General features: G+C 40.5%; 2 protein-coding genes and 1 pseudogene across 2 annotated transcripts; 2 read left to right on the top strand and 1 right to left on the bottom strand.

Moving 5' to 3' along the window:
• Nucleotides 1–694: 694 nt before the first annotated feature.
• Nucleotides 695–1794, bottom strand: LOC122020559 (protein HAIKU1-like). Its single transcript, XM_042578535.1, has one exon. The coding sequence runs from the start codon at nt 1634–1636 to the stop codon at nt 953–955; it is 684 nt and encodes a 227-aa protein (XP_042434469.1). The 5' UTR covers nt 1637–1794; the 3' UTR covers nt 695–952.
• On the top strand, nt 1651–2673 carry LOC122021465 (annotated as a pseudogene).
• Nucleotides 2674–17625: 14952 nt separating this feature from the next.
• On the top strand, nt 17626–19062 carry LOC122021464. Its single transcript, XM_042579582.1, has 3 exons — nt 17626–17665; nt 17846–18706; nt 18791–19062. The coding sequence occupies exons 1-3, from the start codon at nt 17626–17628 to the stop codon at nt 18871–18873; spliced, it is 984 nt and encodes a 327-aa protein (XP_042435516.1). The 3' UTR covers nt 18874–19062.
• The last annotated feature ends 7437 nt before the right edge of the window (nt 19063–26499 follow it).

Below are 26499 nucleotides of genomic sequence, written 5' to 3'. Positions count from 1 at the left end.
CGAGAAAACTTATAAAAGATAATTGTATCATTATTATTTTTTATCATTTTTCGATAATAATTTCGAGAGGGAAAAAATATATTAAATTGATTATTATTTTATTTGATAAAAATCCCAATAAAATTCATACATACACATGTATAAATAACAGAAAATCAATAATTCTAAAAGAGATAATTCATTTCACCATTCTCATCAAATTAAAAAATTTAATTTGAGGCAACACTTAGTATAAGTCGCGTAACTCTAACACTTAATATCTACAAAAATGAAAGTCACATCAACTTTTCTTCAAGATAGAAACATAACAAGCTGGAAAAAGACTTAGACGGACGTATTTATGGAAAAGTCCAAAAAGCTTGCAGGTGAGGCAGCGCCTAACTGAAGAAAAAGTGTCGAATTGAAATGCATCCAGTTTATCTCGAAATGAATCAGCATGTGGAATGAAAAAAGATCAATGCAGATATGGACTGACGAATTCAAATTCTACACGTTTACCAACTCTACCACACCAAAAACCCTATAAAATATTAGCATTCTTTTATTGATATCATTTTATGATAAATGAGCAAACATTATGAGCAGAGCAAACGGCGATCGTTTTACTTTACATTGACCTCTTTACTGAACAGTTGTGGAGCAGAAAGGGCATTGCAGTTCATCCAGCTGAATCGCATAGGAATCATTTAACTTGAGGCAATTCATGAAAGCTAAATACAGGAAACATTTAACTTGAGAAGCCAGAAACAGAGAAACTAAAGTAATATACTACCTACAACTTCGCCTGTCACAATTTCAGCAATTCCTTCATCTTCCTCCAAGAAAGATGGACCAGTAAAGAACAAGAACTATATATTTTAAAAAAATTGAATTTTTAGCACCAACAAATGCTGGGCAGAAGGGAAGGCGCAGTAGAACATGCTCCCGGCCGCTACGGCGTATCCTTATCCCTTCATCTGGGGCTCCGACTTGGGAAGAAACCCGAGGGTGATTGGGGGAAGAAGAGCCCGGGAGACGGCGGTTCCTGAAGGCCGCGCCATGTTCCAGCTCCCGACGTTTCCGGATGCGGCAACGGAGAGAAGAGAAGCGGCGGAGGGTACTGGAACCCCGGAGAAATCAGGGGATACGGCGACTTGGGAGATAAGAGGTTCAGGTATCCACTCGGAGAGAGAAGAGGCGAGGTGGGCGGAGGGGGAAGGAACGCGTTCGGACTCATTATCCCTCTCGGCGATGGCAGCGCGAGGGATCGTGGGGAGGGAAAGGGCGGCGTGGGAGGATGGCGAGAGGAGGAGGCGGGGCCAAGGAGGGAGCTCTCGAGGTAGCTCATGTAGGCGGAGACGGGGGAGCCGGTCCACGCCGGCGCACGGGGGTTAGGGTTAGGAGGAGGCGGCGGTGGGGAGAGCGGAGGCGGGCGGATCTTGAGGAGGCGGGAGCTGGGAGGCCGCGGCTGGGGGTGGAGGTAGTCGCGGGAGGGCGAGCCGGTGAGCTGCTGGACGACCGCCCGGAAGTCGTTCTTGCAGATGTTGTAGATCTGCGGAGGCGGAGGGCGAGGCGGCGGAGGAGGCGGCGGCGACGGCTTGCGGATTTGCTTGCTGTGCTTGTTGATTCCCAGCAATTGGTTGCGTGATGAATCCATAGATTGTTGGAGAAATGGAAGAGGCGGCGAGCGACAACTGTGGTGTAATTCATCTTCTCTTTATAATGAAAATGTGTAAGAGATACGGTCACACAAGCAAGGTGACCGGTGCTTGTGTTGACGGCTCTGTTTGCGTCGCGTGGGAACCGGGCAGCAGCTAGCCGAAGCATTATTATTATTTTGGATGGCCGCCGAAGCTTCTTTATTATTATTTTATAGTTAGTTTGTTGTTATTTTGGATGGCCGAACCCTTACAATATTTTGATATTATATCACGATAAAAGATGAATATATTCTTCGTCAATCTATTTAGGGTCAATATCGAGAAAATAAATTTATTTACCTTCATTTTATGATTCGAATTTTAAATATCATGATCATAACATTTCATATATTAATCATTATATCCATCCGAGGAGATATATTTTGATATTATATGACCAAAGGCGTAATAGTCATGCGACATTAAGTATAGTATATTACACATACGATATAACTCAATTGACGCTGCAATTAATTAGCATTATTTATTACGTTGCTTATTAATTTGGCGATTTTTTCTTCGTCCAGCAACTCATGGTGTGTAGCCGCCACCGTAGCCGTTAACGGCACCAGAACCAACGTCGGCGCCGCCCCCGTAACCACCGGTTCGGCCGTATCCTCCAATTCTTGAGCCGCCGCCTGGGCCACCTTCATAACCAACCGCACCGCCATAGCCGTCGCCAGTACCGCTTCCATAAGCTCCTGCTCATCCGGCGCCGCCACCCCCTCCCGTACCACCTCCGTGCTCTCCCACGGCGCCGTATCCTCCGCCAGCGCCACTCCCGGCGCCGCTTTCGTATCCTGCGCCGTGCTCTCTGCCTTCACCGATTGCACTCCCGCCGCCGCCGCCACGGCCGGCGCTGCCTCCACTGGCCGCACCTCCGTGCGCTCTGCCAGCACCGTATCGGCAGCCAGCCTCTCTACCTGCGCCTGCACCGTGCTCTCCGCCGCCTCCTCCACCGCCCGCACCTCCGCTCGTTCCTCCGGTGCCGTAACCGCAGCCAGCCCCACTCCCGGCGCCGCTACCGTGACCTCCGCCTTCTCCGATTGCACTCCCACCACCACTGCCATGGCCGCCTCCACCCCCTCCACTGCCGTGCCCTCCTCCAGCACCGTATCCACCACCAGTCCCACTCCCGGAGCCACTTCCATATCCTGCACCGTGTTCTCCGCCTTCTCCAATTGCACTCCCACCACCCCCGCCCTGGCCGGCGCCTGCACCATAACCACCGGCACCGTAACCAGCGCAGCGCCACCGCCGTAACCAGCCCCATGCTCACCCCCGGCTCCATAGCCTACGCCACCGCCGCTCCCTCTGCCAGTAGCGTACCCGCCTCCATGGCCTCCCAAATCATCATACTCTCCCCAGGTGGCTCCTCCATTCCCAGCTCCAGATCCGCCTCCACGTCCACCACCAAACCAACCTCCATGCTTACCACCTTCTCCATAACCAGCACCGCCGCCGCTTCCGAAGCCAGCGCCTTCCCCCCTGCGGCGCCGGAGCCATAACCAGCACCGGAACCATCGCCGCCTCCACCGCCATAGCCAACGCCGTGGTCAGTGCCATATGGAATCGGCTCTGCGAAGAGAAATCTAGAGGCAGAGCATGCAGCGATGCTGAGTAAAAGCAAGACGAGCGGAAATACTAATCTAGAAGTGGTAGTGGCCATTTGCGATGCGGAGATGGAAGGAAGCTGGGAAATTCGGTCGGAATTTATAGAGATAGATCGACGGAGAGTGCGGTTGGCAGACCATGCGCGTTGCATGCTGTTGCTCTATGTTCTTCCCACTCTCAATCTAATCTTCAGAGTTTCTGCGTTCCCGCTGTAATGCATCTCCTTTCTCTAGATTTCACTTTAAAAGTCTTGATGATGAATTGATAGATGAAGCAGCTCAACATCCCAATAGGAAAAATGGCCCTTAATCCTCAACGACTGCAACCTTAATGACAGAGCCACTGTGTGATATCAGTTCGAGAAGACAACCCACTAAGGAGCAGAGGCTTTGAGTCCTCGATAAGAAGCCTCAGTCCTGCTTTGTCCACAAAAGGAATACTGAATTCACAGTAAAAAGTGGCCAGAACCTTGCAGAGACTTATAGAACAGAGTTGCTATCTGAAATTCTGATTTAAATACTTCAGAATTTGACTAAACAGTTTATCTGTGTTCTTCATAATTTGTTTGCAATGTTAATGTTCTTCAGAATCCACCTATAGTTAAGTTGTTCTAGAAGACGCATTGCTAAATGGTGAGACCGCTGAGATAATGTGGCTTTTGTTTGGTGATTGATGTGGAATGGTGGGCACAATTGTTAGATATTACAAAAACTGAAGGATATAATCAGATAAAACAGAAAAGATGGCAATAATGCCTCTTTCTATTGAACGCATAAAAGATATTATCTGAGTTTATCAATGCACGGTTATACGATGAATAAATTATGAATTTATATTGAATTTGACTAAAATTTAATCAGTCTAATCTTATTATTAATTATCAATTTCCCTCCCTCCACCCTCCTCCCTCCTATAACACTCAAATAGTGTTCCAACTGTCCCCAGTGTCATGGTACCGCGATAAGATATCCAGATTATCACCAAGACATACATAGTTTGAATCTCAACTACGACGTATTTGTAAGAATTTTTCCTCCAAATAGGGGGCGTAACCAAAGGATGCTGGATTTCTGGGTAGGTCGTCGCGTGTGCTTCCCGATTTACCCTGGTGATCGATGGAAAACTTCCGTGAGACCGGACCGATCACCTCAGAGATAATCAATGAAACTAACTAGGATTATCTTTTTTATATATAAATAGTGTTCCAACTAATACGAGAGAATATCATAAAGGCATATTTCTAGTTCAACAATCTAGGAAAAATGATTAAATTAAAATTATATAAAATTAATTCTAATTTATCTGTTAAGATAACTTGAGCGAATAATTTCAGGCTGTAGAGCTGGTTCTTCCAAACTTCCGGTGGTCCGAGTTGATGTGGTACGTATTTGAATTGAGAGTCAATCGCCGAATCAAAAAGATAATTCGCTGACTAAGATATCGATGTCGTTAGTGGATTTGCATCCACCCGTACACACCCACGCGTGAGAGTCTCTCCCCATAGATATGTTTACAATATCAATGCATGTGTCATAATTTAAATCAACAATAAAGCCAAGAAACTTCTAATGTGGGACTAAAAACTCATACATAATAGAGTCTCTTCGTCTCCGCCTCTTTATTCCATTCACATTTCCAATAATCCTGTCACGCCCCAGGTAGTCCATGCCAGAAGAAATTTCGGCAGCATCCCCCCTGTACGGGTGCATGACAATCTAAAACTTATATACATAGCCCTCAGGGCTCACACTCATCAGCCAACACGGCTGGTATATATATCAAACAAAAATAAAACCATCCACACAGTTATAAAAAAAACAACCTCCAGTGAATGTATCCGTATATCAAATAGTTGTCTATAAAATAGATGAAATATTTGAAACAACCTCTTGCTTGGATAGTCATAGGATCACACAAATCAGAATGAACCAATTTCAACATATCTTTGACTCCATACTCCTTAGACTTGAAAGCTTCTTGGTTATTTTTCCTTCCAAGTAAGACTCGCAGGTTGGAAAGATTTCCACTACTAATGAACCCAAAAGTTCATCAGCTACCAATGAATCATACTCAAGTTAATATAACCTAGCCTTAGATGCCAAAGATATAATTGGTTCATTTCCGAAGGTTACTTTCTCTTAAAGTTAGAAGATGTGTTACTAATTTCCATTTGTTGCATCGTGAGAGTTATTGGATTTATAAATTGCCAACCAACGTACCAGAACAGATAACTTCTCTCTTTTTCTTAATTAAAAGAGGCGAATATCATGTTCTTTGAATAGTTTAGAAACTGAAAACTAGTTCTTTCTAAACTTGGTGCGTAAAGACAATTACTCAAAAATCCATGTTTTATTCTTATCAAAAGATAAACATCTCCCACTGCCACAGCTACCATTTTTACAGCAGTGCCCATGTGGACGGTGTTTTTATTTTCATTTAGTTGTCGGGTTTCCTGGAACCCTGCAATGAATTGCGGACATGATTAATGGCATCTGTATCTACACTCCAGGTTCTGGTAGATAACACCACTAAACATGTTTCAACTAATGAATAAAATACACCTTTATTGTTCTTAGTTCTAAGAGAACAGTCTACCTTAATGTCCAAATCCTATTTCCAATCAATTATAATTGGGACCACTAAGTCTATCCTAAAGTATATCAGCTAGGGATTGACCATCATCCTAAGAATCACAAAAATATTTGGTTAAGACCAACTCCTTAAAAATCCCCATGAATTTTGTATGCCACATTAGTGTGGACGTATACAAATTCAAAGAGGAAATTTTATCATTTAATTTTATTATCTCGTCAACCTTGCTTTATGACGAATAAAATTAATAGCTGGTCTATCTTTAATCAAATATTTGGTCAAGACTTCTAAATTTAAAATAATATTGATTCCTCTAACAATACTATTTAAATTTACCAACACCTCAAAACACCGTGAATTTTGCATGCCACGTTAGTGTGGACGTATACAAAATCAACATTTGTAAGAGGAGGGTTTTACCCATTAACTATCTTGTCAACGTAACTTTATGACAAATAAAATTATCTCAAACACCGTTAATTTTGTATGCCACGTTAGTGTGGACGTATACAAAATCAATCATTTGTAAGAGGGGTTTTAACCCTTTAATTTTATTATCTTGTCAACCTAGTTTTATGACAAATTAATAGTTGGTTTCATTTGGTCACACAAATAATAACAATGACTCCGATGGGGAGGATACTATTAGATGTGTCTAAGCGTATACCATTACTTGACACTAAGTCCATTAATAAGATTATGCCCCTTCCGTTGGGGAAGATCACACGCCTTTAAATTCCCACCACAAAAAGGAAGTGAGGTAGATGATGATGATGATGGCAGGCCACACCAAGAAACAAACGAGCCAGCTGTTGTTTGCATCACTTACAAACCAATAATGGAGACCATGGGATTTACTTAAAAATCCCTCTCCTACTTAGTTATTTATTAATGAGGAATTTTAACTATGCTAGCCTACTAAACTTGTAAACTAACATGCACATGACAATATAAAAGCAATAAATAGAAAATCTAATTTTCAACTATTATGGCTTTTATCTCTAGTTGTCCTCCGTGTGTTGTCATCCCAAGTTGCTGCCATATTTGGCCACCGCCATCGGGTCTAGTCGCATCCATCTTGCTCCTTGTTCCGCTGCGCCTCGGTCCTTAGAAGGTTCCACGCTTTGCAAGATTCGATCCGCGACATAAATAGAATTTTACAATTTTGATCCTATATTCCATAAAAGGAATGTACATGTATCTAGATCAAAAATAAAATCCTAATAAAACTAAATACAGCTCCTGCTGTATTTTATAATACAATCATGCACACACATATAAATGCCCTTGACATGTCCAAGGGTTCAATCACACACATAAAACTATAAGCCATAATAGTTGGATCCTGCATCCACAAAGTTAGCACATCCTACTATTAACCTGCCTAAATTATGTATGACATGTGCATAATTAACCTAATACCAAATACACAGAGGCAAAACCCTAGCTCTGATACCAATTGTTGGTTGCTACTCGGAAAACCTAGAGGTTCCACTGTACAAAAATTTTGTACAAAGGTCTGAACCTTTTCCTAGCTACCATGTGTTCTTTTAAATTAAATTTTGGATTACCTGCGGAACTTAACACGTTTGATCCAAAAATTAATCTATTCGTTCTTTTAGGTTTTGACTTGGGTCTCCTGCGGAACTTAACACGTTCGACCAAATCACCTTAAGTTATTAATTCCATTAAATATTAATTTCCATAATCGGTTCCCAATACTGACGTGGCGAGGCACATGGCCTTCTTGGATATGGGAGCAACCACCACCGACTAGACAAAACCTTTTATAGAAAGCTAATATTTAATTTCCTAAAATAACTTTAGGTTAACTGAAAAGAACAATCAAATCACAAGGAAAAGAAAAAAATAAAAGAACACAACATCGAAAAACATATTCGAAATTCTAGAATCGTAAGCCTCTTGTATTTGGTATTATTTCCATAAATAACTAGCATGATGCAGAAAAGAAAAATTACTAGTTATACCTTCTAGAAAGACCTCTTGATCTTCTACCGTATTCCTCTTCTAACCTCGGACGTTGTGTGGGCAACGATCTTCTGAGATGAGAAACCACCAATCACCTTCTTCTCCTCCTAGCTAGGTTCGGCCATAAAAAATAAAGCTTCTCCAAGGAAGAAGAAAAACACCAACCAAGCTCCAAGAGATGCAAGCTTTCTCTCCTTCTTCTTCTTCTTCTCCAAGTAGTATCCGGCCTCCACAAGAGCTCCAACCAATAGAGAGTTTCGGCCACCACAAAGAGGAAGAGGAGAGATGATGGCCGGCCACAACACCAAGGAAAAGAGGGAGAGAAAATAATAGAGGTTGTCACTTGTGAAGGCACCCTCACCCCTTCTTTTATATTCCTTGGCCTAGGCAAATTAGGAAATTTAATTACAATAAAATTTCCTTAATTCCCTTGACATGATTTAATTGAGAAAAATAAAATAATATTTCCCCAATTAATCTCTAATGGCCGGCCACATCAAGAGGAAATAAATTAGACAAGTTTTAATCAACAAATTAAAACTTCCTAATTTGTTTCCGAAAATTTTAAAAATAAAATTTCTCTTTAAAAATCTCTTCATGGTTGATAAAAAGAAATTTCTATAATTTTAATTTTATCAACATGTGGATAATTTTAAAGAGAAAATAAAATATCTCACCAATCTACAAATAAGGAAAGAGATTTAATCTCTTTCTTTAATCTTTTACAAGAGAGATATTTTAATTTTAATTCTCTTTAATAAATTATTTCTTCCACATAATAAAAATTAAAATTAAAATCCCTTTTTAATTTAATTTGGCCGGCCCCCACTAGCTTGGGTTCAAACTAGGGTCGGCCACCCAATTTTATACCTAGGCCGGCCCTAGCTTGATTCCCAAGCTAGCTTGGCCGGCCCCCTTTAGGTGGGTATAGAAGGTGGGTATAGTACTCTATAAATAAGAGGCTACGATAGGGACCGAGAGGAGGAATTGGTTTTGGTCTCCCGATAAAATTAAGCATCCCGTGTTCGCCCCGAACACACAACTTAATTTTATCAATAATAATTCATTCCGCTAGAGAACTATTATTGAACTACCGCACCAATCCCAAATTACATTTTTGGGCTCCTTCTTATTATGAGTGTGTTAGTCTCCCTGTGTTTAAGATAACAAATGTCCACTAATTAAGTAAGTTACTGACAACTCACTTAATTAATATCTAGCTCCAAGAGTAGTACCACTCAACTTCATCGTCGTTAAGTCCACCTGCAGGGTTTAACATGACAATCCTTATGAGCTCCTCTTGGGGACATTCTCAACCTAGTATCTCTAGGATACGCTTCCTTCTATAATCAACAACACACACTATAAGTGATACCATTTCCCAACTTATCGGGCTTATTGATTCATCGAACTAAATCTCACCCATTGATAAATTAAAGAAATAAATATCAAATATATGTGCTTGTTATTATATCAGGATTAAGAGCACACACTTCCATAATAACCGAGGTCTTTGTTTCTTTATAAAATCAGTATAAAAGAAACGACCTCAAATGGTCCTACTCAATACACTCTAAGTGTACTAGTGTAATTATACAGTCAAGATAAACTGATACCTAATTACACTACGACCTTCTAATGGTTTGTTCCTTTCCATTTTGGTCGTGAGCTACTGTTTATAATTTATAAGGTACTGATAACATGATCCTCTGTGTGTGACACCACACACCATGTTATCTACAATATAAATTAATTGAACAACTACATTTATCACAAATGTAGACATTTGACCAATGTGATTCTTATTTATAGATAAATGTTTATACCAAAAGCTAGGCTTTTAGTATACACTCTAACACCCCCCTCTATCGAACGATCACGGTCCTACACGTACTCTTAATCCCGATATAATAACAAGCACATATATTTAGTATTTATTTCTTTAATTTATCAATGAGTGAGATTTATTCGTTAAATCAATAGGCCCAATAAATTGAAAAATAATATTATTTATATGATGTGTTGTTGATTATAGAAGGAAACTGTGTCCTAGTTATCTAGGTTGATGATGTCCCCTTGAGGAGCTCATAAGAATTATCATGTAAACCCTGCAGGTGGGCTTAATCCGACATGATGATAAGGTTGAGTGGTAGTACTCTTGGAGCTAGATATTAATTAAGTGAGTTGTCAGTAACTTATTTAATTAATAGGCATTCGATCGATATCTTAAACACAGGGAGACTAACACACTCATGATAAAAAGGAGCTCATAATGTAATATGAGATTGGTGTAGTAGTTCAATAATAACCCTTTAGTGAATGAGTTATTAATGATGAACTTGAATTGGGTGTTCGGGATGAACACAAGAAACTCAAGCTCATCGGGAGACCAAAACCAATTCCTCCTCTCGATCCCTATTGTAGCCTCTATAAAGCCTTATATCCACCAAGTCTACTTTTTACCTAAGTAATGGGTCGGACACATCCTTGCTTAGTGCAAGGGGCCGGCCAAGCATTAGCTTGGAGCCCAAGAAGTGACTGGCCAAAGCATGGCTCAGTGCCCAAGCTAGGGGTCGACCACTAGGATTAAAAGGGGATTTTATTTTTATTAAAATCTTTCCTTTTATAGTCATCCACATGGATTTAAAAGAGTGTTTTAAAATTTAAAATCTTTCCTTTTATAGCTATTTACAAAGGATTAAAAAGAGATATTTTAATTTTGTTAAAATCTTTCCTTATTTGTAGTGTTTAAAGAGATATTTTAATTTTGATAAAACTTTCCTTTTTTGTAACCATGATTTAAAAGAAAAGTTTTAATTTTAATCTTTTTTTTATAATCATCTACAATGTTTAAAAGAGAGAGAGATTAATTTTAAAACTTTCCTTTTATAACCATCACAATAGGAAATTTAAAAAAGAGAGAGATTTTAATTGTTATTAAAATTTCCTTTTTTGTCATGAGCCAGGATTATAAAAGAGAGGTAGATGATGCCTTATGGGGTAACACAACCTAAGTCTCCTCTTCTATTCCTTGGTGGTCGGCTCCTTTTTCTCCCTTTCTCCCTTGAGGCCGGCAGCACCTTTCCTCATCTTTGGTGGCCGGTTGTTTGGTGGAAAAGAAGAAGAAGGAGGCCTCTTTAATTTGTTTTCTTCCTTAGGGCCGGCGGCACATCAAGTGACATCTTCTTGTGGTCGGTTTCTTGGAGAGGAAGAAGAAGAGAAGGAAGTTTCCTATTTTGGTTTCCCTTGGTGGCCGAATTTCTTGGAGGAGAAGTTGTTTGGGTGGATTTCATCTTGATAGATCGTCGCCCACACGACGCCCAAGAGAATGAGAGGAATACAACAGAAGATCACGAGGTCTTAAGTTACAAAGAAAGATATAACTAATTAATTGTTTCCGCTTCAAATTAATTAGTTTGTGTTCTTTATATGGATCCTGAAATACCAACACAAGAGGCTAGCGATTTCGTGTTTCAGTTTTGTGTTTCGATTTAGTATTTAGATCTTGTGCTTTTATTGAGATCTTTGTAGTTAAACCTAGGGTTAGTGTAAGAACTTTGAATATCCAATTTCTTTGAAAGGCTTTTTCTAGGAAGTGGTGGATGATCTCATACCCAAGAAGGTCGAGTGTCTCGCCATGTTTAACCAGCAAGTCAATCCTTCAAATAGATATTTAATTAACTTTTGTAACATGGGATGAACTTGGATTAATAATGTTAAGTATCGTTTGTAATCTAAGTTTTAACTACTGAAGAACACATGAGTTAAACTTAAAGTAAAAAATGTTAAGTTCTATTTCCAATTCAAGTTTAACTCATGAAAAACACATAGGTTATTAAGAAAGTTCTGTGCATGTGCAAATTTTTGTACAGGAGAAGCAGAACGGAATTCCGAGTAGCATCTAACAATAAGAATAATCAACGGGGTGAGTTCAAGAACTCGGCGGATACCAGATAAACATGTTTAATAAGATATGACTAGCAGTAATCATCATGTGGTACAGTTTTTTGAACAAAAGTAGGAAATGCAAACTGAAAAGACTGAAGAAAACTGTACTCACCAGGACCTCCTATCGGAATATAAGGGTCATCGGAGCAGATACAAAATGTCACCTATATGCATGTCAAACATATGCAACCTACCCAAATGCAGCATCCAAAATGCAGCAATCACAGACAATAAATGCAATCTATGTATATGGTGCAAACATGACATGTGTCACCCCTGACTCCAGTCATCCATCTCACACGCGATGGTGAGACCGAGTGGGTAGGGCTATGACAACTGTGCACTCTGCCATAACTACTACTGAGTGATCTAGTAGACAAGATACTGTCGGAGTACACCTATCCTCCTACCCCAAACATAGTAGGAGAGCTTAAGCACTCATCTCCCTGTATCATAGGGGAGGGAACCCTGCCCACTACACGCTGCAGTTATCGCTACCCAGGAGCGGACTAACGGAGCTCTAACAGAGCAAACTGCACACTCTGCCTGATGTACCACTAACTCATGAGCGGTTGTGTGTGCAGACCTTGTAACTGATGATGCACTCAACAATAATGGAGTTGTCCATTGATAGCATGCGATCGTGCAAGATGGTACATGACACTAAACATGTAGATACATATCGTATACCCTCCATATAAAATGCACTAAAAGGAAATAAATCATATGGTTGTCTAGGTATCAACAACCTAATTACACAAATCAGATATGATGAACAACAAGACTACTACATAGTTGGAAATGTAAATCACTATTTCTTGGAACAGGGATACACATGGCGGCAATCAAAGAAAATATAAGAAGGAATGCATAACAGATAGGAATATAGGCAGACAACAGGAACTAGATAGTGACATATCAAACAGATGCAAACATAATCATTATCACTATAAATAAACTATTATGCATATCTAACATGACTATATCAAGAGATAAGTCAGAAGTACCCGCCTCAAAAAGAAGATCGTATCAATCAATCCGTCGTCGTGACGTTCGACTCGAATCAGAGTCCTACATCAATCAATACATATATTTTATTTAGCTAAATTCCTATGAATTAAACAGCTAAATAAAATACTCAAACCTAATTAGAGACAATCCTAATCGATTATAGATATTAACCCTAACTATTCCACTATTCAATTAGATTAAAATCTATACAAAATCAACCTAAACTTATATAAGTTTAGATTCATTCCTAACTTTTCCTAGCTTCAAATCTGAGTGCGCTACAACAAAAGAAACAATTTCTCTACAATCTACAAATAAATCCATGATCTACAGAAAAGATCCAATTCTCTACACTTTACCTCAAGCTCACAGCCACTTCACTGCTAGGGTGTTTGCTACCGGAAAGGAGTAACTGCTGGAAGTAGACGAAGTTGTTGTCCACCAACCAAAGATCCTAAATTAGCAATCACACCTCCAAACCAAGTACCCAAACCAACTATAAGCTAGACAACCTACCCTCAATCGGTCTTCGTCAATGAAACGGAGCTGCACAGGAGAGACGAAGACCAACTTGATCTGGCCAATTGACAACACATTGTTACCCGTGAAGCCATAGAGAGGTGTCGTCATTGGCAGAAACTCACTTCAGTCAATTTGCAATTGGTCGAATGCCTTCTTGTATATGATATTTACAGAGCTCCCTGTATCAATAAAAGTATATGGACTGTATAATTAGCGATTACCGCTCTGATGATTAATGCATCGCCGTAGGCACCTCCACCCCTCTAAATCTTTAGAACCGAAGATGATTTAGGGTCCTTCAGCTTTCTTTTTGTTGCAACCAACAGCGTGGATCTCGAGTCGCCGAGCGTAGGATTTCCTGGCTCGATTAGAGTCTTCGTCGGTCGGTCCTCCAGCAATCATTCCTATCTCTCTCCGAGCGGCGTTATTCTGGTTCTCTTCATCTCGCGCCGATGGTCGCATCTTCTTGATTGAGTCTCGGGGAGAGCCCAGGTTGTTTTGACGACGAGGCTCAGCCGTCCACCTTTTGCCCCTCCTTCACCTTGCAAATCGACTTCAGTGCCGCCAATCAGGTGGTAGTGATCGGCGGCGGGACCCATGGGACCTAGTTGCCAAGTCGTAGCAGTCTCGGGTGTTATGCGTCGCCGACAGGTGGAAGGTGCAATACCTCGACGTCAGTTTGTTCCTTTTGGACGAGCGGCTGTCATATGTTGCACAGCATGTGCTCTGGTCTCCTATTGCAGCGGGGCGGCTGCTCGCGGCCCCTTAGGGAGTTGGTGGCTGGTCGTTCAGATACTGCTGCTGGTTCAGCGGGCGTTTCCTTTTTTCCTAGCCGCCTAGGCCTCTTCAACATTAATGTATTTATTGGTCTTCCTTTGTAAGTGGCCGAAGTCCCTGGGTGGTTTTCGGATTAGCTATCGGAAGAATTCTCCCTCGGCGAGCCCTTGGGTAAAGACGTTCACCAATACATCCGAACAGACTGCTAGAATACCCATCGTCACTTGATTGAAGCGCTGGATATAGGCCCTCAATGCTTCTCTGGGCTCTTGCTTGAGTGAGAACAAGTTCATGCTCGTCTTCTGGTGGTGACGCCTACTGGCAAAATGATGTAGGAAGGCCGCTCGGAAGTCTCTAAAGCTATGGATCGATCCGTCCGGTAATCTTTTGAACTAACGTTGTGTCGATCCGGAGATAGTTGTGAGGAAGACCCGGCATTTTACTCCGTCGGTGTACTGATGAAGTATGGCCGCATTATCGAACTTGGCTAAGTGATCGTCCGGGTCGGTTGTTCCATTATACTCCCCGATCGCCACTAGGTTGTAATGCTTCAGCAAAGGGTCGTCCAAAATCCATTGCAAGAACTCTTAATTGACCCGCTCGGGCGAGTTGCTTCTTCTCGGCGCTTTCCCCTTCCGTGCATCCCGGACGGGTGTCTTATCCGAGGAAGATCCCCTGTATCTATCCGCTCGGACCTTCTCTTCTGGTGGAGTCCAGATCGGCACTCGATTTGGCACATGGGGAACCTCTCTATAGGTGTCGATTGGCTTCTTATTCCATTCCCGAGCGGAAACTTGTTCCACTCGATCTCCTTGCTCAACATGGCGACCCACCGCTGAGGCAGCAGGCTTGTACACTTGGCGCTCATATAACATCTGTTGGCATTCGGTCTGCTCCCGATGTTGCTCTTTCACTATCTTTTCTGCTAGGGCTTGTATCAGCATATCAAGTTCTTCTTGCACCAGCGCCATTGTTGTGAATCATCCCGCATCTTCCATCTTCTTGTTCGGATACAGGTGACGTTCCCACAGATGGTGCCAAAATGATCCTATCCGAAATCGAGAAATTGTAAAGCTGGGGATGACGTGGCTCATTGACTGGTAGAAGACCTCGATCCTTTCTCCTAGCTCTCTGCAGAACAAAACTAAACTAAGGAAGGGGTCCCTGACGTTGGCCCTCCGATGCTCAAGTTAAAAAACAGAAGTGGGAAGAGAGAAAGTAGTGCAGAATGATAATAATCTTGTCCTCAAAATGTGAAACTTGCTTTTCTTTTATACCTTTCCTTGTGACCCTCCGTCTTCCTCTGTTTAATGACATTATTTACCTAATAGAGGGCATCTTTGTTTTGACTTCTCTACACTATCATCTTTGTTTTGACTTCTCTACATTCACTGATGGAGTATTTTCCTTTGCTTTGGCTTCATTTAATGACGGAGTGTTCTATTTGATTTCCTTTTCCTCTTTCTGCTCCAGGCCATGCGTTGTGCCGGGCTAGTGTCTCGGTCGGCCCTCTCCGAGCCGAGCGGGTGTCTAGTCAACCTTCTCTGAGCCGATTAGACCTGAGAGAGCAGATGTCCCGGTTATATCAGAGCGGCCTGCGTATATCCGAGCGGCCGATTGGTCAGCCTTCACTCAGATTCTACGGATAAGCCTCTCGCCTTGGCGTTGATCGTCTTGACTTTGACCTGTATCGTAACAATTGATCCAGGCCACGAGAGTGCCATGTGGGCCCCTCCTTATTGTCGCATCATCAACTTTTTGTTCTAAAACGGTGGAGATTTGAGATTACGCCCCTGATGGTCAACATTTGCAAAAGAATAAGCCGTTGAGGAGGAGTGATGATTAGGTGGTTTTGGATTAGTTATTTAAAAAATTGTAATCCCAATTCGAATTCAATTTGAAAATTTTAAATCCTAATTTGAATCCAAATAACTCAAATAATCCATCCAATCCGAAAAAATATTTATTATTATCTTTCTATAATTTTTATTTTTATTTTTATTTCAATATTTCATATTATAATAATTCTCTTATTTATATAAATAAAATATCTTAATTTTTAAAATAAAATTTAATTTAATCCTAAAACATTCATATAAAATTTATAAATACTAAATTTAAGACAATCCAATCCAACCCTTGATCCAAAACTAAACCCGAAAACCTTGAACTCAGACTTAAAAACCTCAATTTTAATCTGATTTTTTTTTATCGATTAGGATTAAATTGGCAGATATAATTTATTGTTAATGCCTTTATCATAGTCAATATTTTCACTTTTGTTATATATTATTTCTACCATTTATTATTTATAAAAAACTGTCTCTAACCATCATGATTACGTTACTTTTGATTTATTTTTTATTTTTTATTTTTTATTTTAATAAATAAATTTGAAAATGTAGTCACGTGATACGGCATCACTTCACGTTCCGCCACGTGCACAAAATCATATTTAGTCGTAGTTATCATTATCATGACTGATTAAGTCTACCGCAATTCTCAAACGATGAGTTGGCATCGACATTTTGTTACGTTTTCATTTAATCTGTCGATGGCTCATCCGTCTACGACTTTGAGAGTCTCAACCGGTCCACATCCACGGTCTATTTCGGAATCGGATTGCCACTTGTATTTTTCGAACCCAAAATTCAACGGGCATCGCAATCGACCCGGTTCGACAGTGGAATTTTGACGTTTTTTCAAGCCTATGAACCGGTTGGTTGCATGTCAATTTTTGTTGAAATAATGGCTCCGATTCAGCTGTCCGTCGGGATGGTAATTTCATACGAATTCGAAGAATAATCTGAACTCCGATCCAAATAAAAAAATAATATGTAAAAAAATTATATTTAATTATAATAAATGAATATTTAGATATGGATATTTTTAAATATGGATATAAAGAGATATTGTAAAATTTTACTCCTATCCTACTTGATATGTTTGGTATATATGTCTCATTTTATATTGGAAAAGAAAAAAAATTTAACTCATTTTAAGTAAAAAAAATTTAATTTATCTCTTTATCCTATCGTTAACACATATTTCATCTATTTTTCTACAAGAAATATTCATCACCCCATAATCTAGACACTTGTCCACTTTCGATTATCTCTGAACAACCTCTGACCATTCTCTCTGATCCAAATATAAGAACAATAAACTCAGATAAGGATCATAATTAATTAGTTACATTTCAATTATAATTACTAATGATCCATTTTTTTTATTTTTTTTTAACCAGAGACCGGTCTTTAAATTTTAGAATTATAAATGCATTAATAATAATTTTAATATTATTATAACACTTTTGATTAAAGTTGAATATTTTTTAATATATGATAACCTTGTGACTTAAATAAGAAAAACGTCATTTCTATTGTTTAATCGAACTAAATAAACTAGTAAGGGGATTTTTTTAAAGAAAAACTAATAATAAACAAAAAAATTGCATGCGAGCGCACAATAATGATATCAGCACATGCAAAGCATGACGCCACTCCACGCGTTGTCGCGTTTCGAGTGTTGCTGTTCGTGTTTCGGAGGAAAAATCGAAAATAAGTTTAGAATAATTCATTATAATTTAGTAACCAACAATATGAGCCGAGAAATTAAGATTAAGGAAGTCGAACTAAATTCTGTTACATCAACAGCAACGTTAATAGTATAATCGTTATAATTGTATAAACTAATCGGAGATAAAACGGTAGCGATTGAGAAATTAGTACTTCACCCGTGCCACATCGGCGAGCGTCCGTGCCCCGCCGTCTTCGCCGCCTGCTTTCGCTGCCGGAACACCTTCATCGGGCTGGGAAAGTGCCACCTCCGCCCCGATTTCCTCTTCGCCTCCTCTTCTCGCACGCCCCCTCCGCTCATCGACGAACGCCCCGCAGCCACCGTCCTGGATCGGAACAGCCCTAGCGGCGGAATGACCTTCTTGCCCTCCCCCGCCGACCTCGAGAATGGCCAGAAGAAGGCCCAGCCCCTTCTCCCGCCCCTTTCCGTCGAGGAAGGCGACGGATCGTCGCACGCGGCAGGAGCGGCGGCCACCGATCGCGACCGAACGAGAGGGATCCCGACCGAACGCGACCGCCGGAAGGCCGGCTCGCTGGCGATGAGCCGGGAGACGGTCCCTACCGGTCCTAAACCGGCTTCATCGCCGGAAATCCATCGGCATGATCTGGAGGATCCGGAAGAGGAGGAGCGGGAGGAGGAAGGCGAGGCGAAGCAGCCGCAGGGGCGGAGGCCCGCACAGTGGGGACAGAGGCGGAGAAGGCGATCGCGGAGGCAAGATGCGCAGACTCCTCCGGGAGACTGCATCGGGTGTTTCCAGCACCTCCACCCGGTCTCCTCCTCCACCACCACCACCGCCTTCTCCTTCATATCGACCTCCTCCGCCGCCTTCCCCTTCTCAGCCGGTGCGATCGTTAACGCCTCCATCCCAACATCCTCATCTTCCCTCCACCATGGAAAAGCCACAGCCGGAACAGATCCCCCACCGCCTCTCATCCTTCCTCCGATCCGCTGCCAGATCCAGTTCCTCACTCCGTCACTCGACGGCTTTGTTTCTGGTAAGCGCGCAGTTGGACCAGTATTCATAAACGGCGTAGGTGGACTATTTACATAAACACCATATTCATTACTACTATTCACAGTTATGCCACCGTCTTCATCAGCCGTCCATCAACTGGCGGAGGTGGCAGGGTCGTGCAGAACTCCCGCCACTCCGCGTTCTTAGGACCCGGCTGGAGGGCGCGATCCAGCGATGGCCCACCAAATGGACGGTACAGATTCAATAACATGACGGGTACGAGAGCGTACGAGACGCGGAGGTTGTTGGCGTACGTTGCTGTCCACGTATTGCTCGCCAATTGTCTACCGCACATCATCGACGAGTCCAGATTCTGGTTAAAAAATAACGATTAGAAATGGACCCTTAGAATTATAGTCGGATTATAATCATAATTTGATCACATTTCTACTCAAGATATAATTTAGAACGAGACAGACGACTTCGTAAGGACGCAACTTGCTAACCCTTGTCAACGCGTTGAATCGATGAACCGAATCTGCAGTAGTGGTTGGAGAAATTATGCCGGGCCACGATTATAAAGCTGATCATCGATAATATAATCTAAACACAAGAGTTACAAGCTTCACCTCTCTTTCTCAAATAATAAATTAAATATCTCTATGCACTAAAATTTCCAAATTCCACAACCCCTTTTAAGGTCAACGTAATTAGCTGCGAATTAATATAATGCAAATTTGATCTGCAAATGTGATCTAGTCCAAGACGTACAACTTGAACCAGTAAAAGAAAAGGCACCGAGCGTGTTCCTTAATTAACCCCATTTATTGCCTTTTGACCAGTATTAAAACCTCATTTAGTTTAGTCAATTTGCAGAACCTCTTTTGACTAGCTAAAAATGTCTAATCCATTTTAAACAATTGCATAACTAAATTGACAGATATTATTATTATTATTATTATTATTTATTGAACGAATTAATTAATTATGTCGTTAGTTGCTGGCCAAATCTTTGCATCATGTTCTATTATTAACTGTCTTGAGGATTATTTAACAACTTTTTATTAAACAAATGACACCATATGTCAGAATAATTACACGTTTTGGGCATCAAATGTGTTGGCGCACGTGGATGTCATGTGACGCGATTGGGAATTGGAAGCAGTGAGCCAGCAACGTAATTGCCATCAATTCAGTATGCCTTTAAAAACATGTTTATTTTTTTATTAAAAAAAAGCTAAAGTCTTTTCAGTAATATAGGAGAGTTTTTTTTAATTATTTTATAAAATCTTATTGCCTTTATTTCAGTACGTAAAACGACAAGACGATGCCCTTTTTTTCCACGATCCAAAGTAAATACGAAATCTTCAAAGCGACGAGTCGATATGACAGGGAGTTGACAATTGACATAAAGGACGTCTCAAGAATATTAATATTGCTTGAATAAATATTTGGGGAAAAAAAAAAAGAAAGTACGTTCGATTGAGAAGTAATCAAAATAATTGCAACTGACCACCACTGATAAATTTCTTTTCCGTTCTAAAAATAAAATAAAATCTCTCCCAATCAGCTGCCGCAGTCGGTTTCATCGGCTTCTGGCTCGATGGAGGAGCCGGCGGAAAAGGTCAAGGAGGAAGGCCGTCCTAGTGCAGTCGCTCGCCTGGCAGGTGGAGCTTGAGTGTGGCGAGATAGCTCTCGGCGAGGCAAAAAAGATGTCTATGATCAGGCATAGATCCAAAGATTTTAAATTTGGAAATCTGCAAACTATGTGACGAGTATCATGAGATTAAATATACACATTTATTTTTTGAGCCAGAGCGGATTCTAAGAAAATAATCGAATGACTTCCGCTTACAAGCTAGACAACTTCTAGATTTCATCATTTGGGTTATAAATAAGTGAGTCTAAGTTTTGAGGTGTTCAAACTTATTTGATAAGGTAATCTAGCTGAGCTTAAAATGAACCTATCATTTGAAATGATAATTCAAGTTTATCTTAGTTTATTTTTTATGAGCTTAAGTTTGTTTGAATCTTGATTTAAGTTTGGTTCATTTATATGTTATCGAGCTCTCAATTTAAGCTTAGCTTGAGCTTGATTCGAACTTTGTCCATTTAAATGTTTTCAAGTTTCAATTCAAGTTTGTTTGATTGTTTGAAACTTTTACTTAAACATCGAGCTCATTCGTACTTTGGATATCCGTATTCTTAATACCTCCAAGGTAGTTTTGATGTGATCAACCAAGTCATGTTAGGTCCTATTGTGGTTTAACCCTTGTGTCTGAGCGTGCAGAAATTTAGGAGCATAGAAAGTCAAGTGAAAGATTCAGCTAACGAGCACTACAAAAAATACAATTTTCTAGGGCAAATTTTGGGACGAATTTATAAAAAAATATTCGTTGCAAAATTTTTTAGGACGAATTCTACGACGTAAAAATTTTCGTCCTGAACCTCTTGTTGCCAACTTTTGGAAAGAATATTTTTTTGTTGCAAATTTGGTAACGAATTTCGGGACGAAATTGACAACAAATAATATTTTCGTCCACAAATTCGTCGCCAAATTTGCAACAAAAACTCTAGTCGTCGCAATATTGTATACAATTTTGGAACGAATATTTCTTTTGTTGCAAACTTAGCAACGAATTTCGGGACGAATTTGGTGACAAATTATTTTTTTTTTGTTAAGTCTATTCCTAATTTGGCGATAAAATTTGGCAACGAATTAGATTTTTGTTGCCAAATTCGTCGCTAATTTTCATCAAACTTTTACAATGAATATTATTCTTTTTGCAAAATTCGCGACGAATTTGACAACGAAAAGACTAATTTAATTTGCAACAGATTAATTTTTGTCCCATATTTTGTCCTAAATTCTGGGATGAATCAAAGTACTCGTCCCAAAATCTGGGATGAATCTGTTGATTCGTCCGAGAATCTGGGACGAATCTGTGTATTCGTCCCATATTCTGCGATGAAATTCGGAATGAAAATGATTTTGTTGTGAAATTATCGATGTACAGTATTTACAATAAGTTGGCGACAAATTATTTTCGTTACCAAATTCGTCCATAAACTAAAAAAAAATTCCAAAAACAATTTATTTCTACAATTCAATCAATACATAAAAATTTTTAATATTATCATACAACAAATTGGAATAACACAATATATACATTCAACATATCCTAATTACTATTATCACATCCTATTTCGCATACATCTATTAATAATTGAAATCAAATCATAATACAACAAATTCAAAGGTCTCAACAAGTTATACAAGATCTTTCTTTTTCAAGCTACTCTAAAATATTATACAAGTTCCATACTCTAAAAGTTATACTGTTGGACCCCGTGGGTGTTTTGATGTGATCAACCAAGTTGGTTAGATCTTGCTTTGTTTTTGATCCCTGTGTCTGAGTGTGCAGGAGCTTAGGAGTGCAGGAAGTTGAGCGGAAGACGCAGCTAGCGAGAAGGACGGCACGGGAAGGGAGCCGACAGGCTCGGTGCGTCCGAAGGACGAGAGAGCTGCGGAAGAGTACACCGGTGGGCGAGAAAAACGTGTGCGGCGTTCAAGGGACGTTAAGCCGGGACGGAAGCCTGCTCAAGGAGAAGGCGAGGAATTGGGTTCGGACGAGCCCTATTCCGGTTGGCCGGAATCACCCAAAAGAACGGAGCTTCGGAAGTTGAAGCAAAGAAGTAACTGAGCTGGTCAAGACTGCTCAAGGCGCCTTCATCATAGTCAAAACTGACCGTTTGCGCTGCGGATAAAGTTTTATCCACCCACTCAATGGAGGCGCCTTGGACCTCAGTTGGATGCGCCCTGGACCGCTGAGATAGAATTTCCAGAGGCTATTTAAAGGACCCTGGAACTAGGAATTAGTAATCAATTTGTTCAATCAACTCTATAAGCAATTCCTAGCAGATAGTGAGCTTTCTAAGTGTAAAAAGGCTTCTCCGTCTACAGCAAAGAAGACTTTCTTAGTGTGCACTTTTCATCTCCCTGGATTAACAACCTTCTTGGCTGTAACCAGGTTAACTCCTGAGTCTCTGGTTTATTTCTATTTCCTTTTTATTTTATTCTTATTATAGTTGCTTTTATTTTGAGTTGAAAATTTTGAGAAGGGTATACTTTATTTTTTCAAGTAATTCACCACCCTCTTGTCGGCCTCCGCTGCACCTACATATACAAGTCCAAAAATCCAAGTAGTTAAACAAGGATTTAAATTTTAAAAAAAACTAAGATACAACTCATCTTCTTTGTCTGCAAAAGCTTTCGTCCCTATCAAATCTTCTTTTCTTACATAAAAATAAACAAATAAATCAGATCTTTGTAATTGTTTGTTTGCTTTAGCCAAAATGGTTAATCTTGAGATTTTCGATCCACCGCTAGCTAGTTTATCTAGAGAGCATGTATTCCTCCTTGCTCCACCTCTTTTTAGTCCCCAGTATAATGAAGCAAACTGATTCTATCAAATTTAGGGTTAGAAATCTGAAAAAAGTGTTCATCAATTCATATTGAAGCTCCATATTAAGAAAGAATGATGTCTATTCTGAGAAAAGTCTAAGCTTGTTTTTAAATCTAATCAATCATATAATATCAGTTTAATTTGTTCATGTTGTTTTAAAAGTGAAGTAATGTATTACATTTCAAACACCTGCACAATATCAACATGCATCATATTCTACTATATTTTCTTGGTTGCGACTGATATAAGTTCAAAAATTCAACATGAACACCTTATCTTATTTCCATTCATATACTTAACTTGACTAGATGCAAAATTCAAAAATTACCTCAAGCCAGTGATAAACTCATCAGTTAAACCCCGACGATCAAGCAAATTTTTGTTATACATCCAACTTCTTTCATGCTGCATTTTACCTGTATTGATATATTTAAATACTATTAAAAATTACTACATATAAATCTTACCAATGAAGATAAATTAACAAAGAGCACCTTACCAAAATAAATGAACACACACATATATTGTCACGCCCCCAGAAGAGTCCATGTCCGAGAAAATTTCGGCAGCATCTCCCCTGTACGGCGGACAATAAAAAATTTTCTACAAGCACTAAATACTCAGCCACAGGCGGCTGGAATCATAACAATAATAAAAATCAATCACCACGCAGTTTATATATATATTCAGCATCTGGCTGACACAACCACGCAGTAATAATACTCTGACTCAAAAACCACCCTACTCAACTACACTCGTAAAGCTCAAAACTGACGAACTCACCTCTTCTGCCATATAGGCAGGCATGTAGTAGAATAAAAACCAAATCCAAATCCATCGATATAATAAAATCTATATCATGTCCATAAGCAAATAAATCCAGAACATAACGAGTTCAAACAGTCTAGAACAGAAAGAAACCAAAGAAAACCAAACATATCCTGGAGGTCTGTAGGACCAGCACTACGTGCAGTGAGGACTAGCGACTGGAACTCCCTCCTGACAGCATCAACCTGAAAATATCAACAATGGAGGTGGGGTGAGTCCAACACTCAGCAGGTACAGTTGATATGCAAAGTAAAGAAACAACACCTAGCACTAATCATGCGTACAGTCTCCTAATGTAAGAAAGATAAATGCATACTGAAATAACAGGAGAATACTGTACTAACCAGGTCCTAGGTATAAGGTCAAGCAGTCAGAGAGATAAGGAAATCCTGTATGCATGTCAAACATAGGTATCCAAACAATATGCAACATATAAATGCAGCAAACACAAACACAAGCAATAAATGCATCATGCATATGATGCCAATGATGCGTCCTGGTCACCCCTGACGCCAGTCGATCATCTCATACAAAAGTGAGGCCGAGTGGGTAGGGCTGTGACAACCGTGCACTCTGTCGTCACTACTCCTGATGAGTGACCGAGTGGACGGGATGCTGTCGGAGTACACCTATCCTCCTACCCCAAATCATAGATGGGGGAGCGCAATGCTCTCAACTCCCGGTACTCAAAGACGGGGAGGAATCCCTGCCGGATAACACGTTGTGTCACACTACCCATGAGCGGACCAACGGTGCCTAACAGAGTCCCTGCTGCAACACACTCAACCTGAATCGACCACTAACCCATGAGTGGTGGTGTGTGCAGATCCATGTAACTGGCGATGTGCTCAACAATAATGGAGCGGACTATCGCACAGCATGCAATCATGCAAATGGTGCATGGCACTAACCACAAGAATATCCTGACCTAATCCACATATATATAAAAATGCATCAAAGGTCAACGAATCCAAAACAATCCAAAGGTATACAGAAGGTATAAAACCTAGGTCCTGAACATGGTGAAACATGGTATATCACTACCCCTATAAGCATGTATAAACAGGTAAAATATACCTGAGATGCAAAACCAATCAATCAATCAAGCATGTAAGATTTGGGTAGTGATTAATCGAAACAGATAAGAAACACAATTAATACAACATGTTAATTTAATTACTAAGCATATCAAATGACATAAGTCAAAAGTACCCGCCTCCGAAAATAGAAAGGTCCAATCTGACTCCGAGATACTCGTCTCGCGTCAAAGTCCTGTGTTAAATCCCACAGTTTAACTAATTTAATTATAAACAAATAGATAAACTAATTTCTAATTCACTGACCAGTTAGGGTTAGTTTCATTAACCCCAACTACACCGCTATACAACTTCTAAACCTAAATCAATAATTATTGCTAACACAACTAGCAATAATCTAACACAAAGATCAAAACCATAAACCTTACCTCAATTCAACCGCTGCTGGAAGTCACAAAGTTGTTACCCAATTAGGATTGTTTACAGCCAGCAAAGATAAATTGCTGCTGGAACAAAACGAACAAACCAAAACAGTAATTAATCCACATTCTTAAACATACAGAATTTCCAACCAAGCTACACCTTACCTCAATCCTCACAGCAGGAAGGTTGCTGCTGGAAATTGCTAGCTGAAAATACCTACTGTCGCAAATTCTTGGCCGGAGCTACACTGATTCTACAACCACAGACATCCACCCGATGAGCACAACATCCTGTACCAAATCTGAAATCCAAATCCAATAAACCTTACTTACCCGATACCTTCTTGTTTTCTCTCTGCCGGCGGCTAGTGGTGAAGCAGGAAGATCCGATGGTGAGGCATAGGTCACGGTGAAGCCACAAGAGCTTGGAGTTTTGCCTTTGGTTGAAGACCAACTCGCTAGAGCGGCGGTGAACCAAGTCTAGGGCATGACTCGATACTGCTCGCTCTCGGCAGTGGCACACAGAGGAAGAACTAGGCTCGGCGGTGGACACACTGTTCCATCGGCTGTGGGTGACAACGGCGGCGCAAGATCACAGGGGAGGTCGGCGGCGGATCTAGGGCACGGCTGGCGCAAGAGTCGCCGGCGCTTGGGAGAAGATAAGAAGAGAAGAAGATGTGGCTGGCGATGGGAGATCGGCGCGGCACGCGCGGGGAGAGAAGAAGGGAAGAGGCAATGGCTTCGGGTTTCGGGGAGGAAGAGGCCGCCGGCCGGCGGTTAGGGCCGGCGTCGGGCGTGAGAGAAGAAGAGGAGAAGGCTCGGGTAGGGAGAAGAGTTTTCGGTGAGGAGAATAAAGAAAAGGAATTTAAAAAGAAAAAGTAAAAAAATCAACTTTTTCTCACTTAAATGGGGTAGCCCGAATAGGCTTTTCTGGGTCCCGTTTTTATCCCCGTCAACTCGTCCGTACGAGCTCCGAAAAATTCCCGAAAAATGTCCAAAAATTCCCTTATTAATATTCGTCATTTTTTCGGTATTTTACATATATAAAATATTAATGGATGAAATTTTGAAAGGAATAAT

Source organism: Zingiber officinale, chromosome 9A (assembly GCF_018446385.1).
Source record: "Zingiber officinale cultivar Zhangliang chromosome 9A, Zo_v1.1, whole genome shotgun sequence".
NCBI lineage: Eukaryota > Viridiplantae > Streptophyta > Magnoliopsida > Zingiberales > Zingiberaceae > Zingiber > Zingiber officinale.
This window is presented reverse-complemented; position numbering and strand designations above follow the sequence as displayed.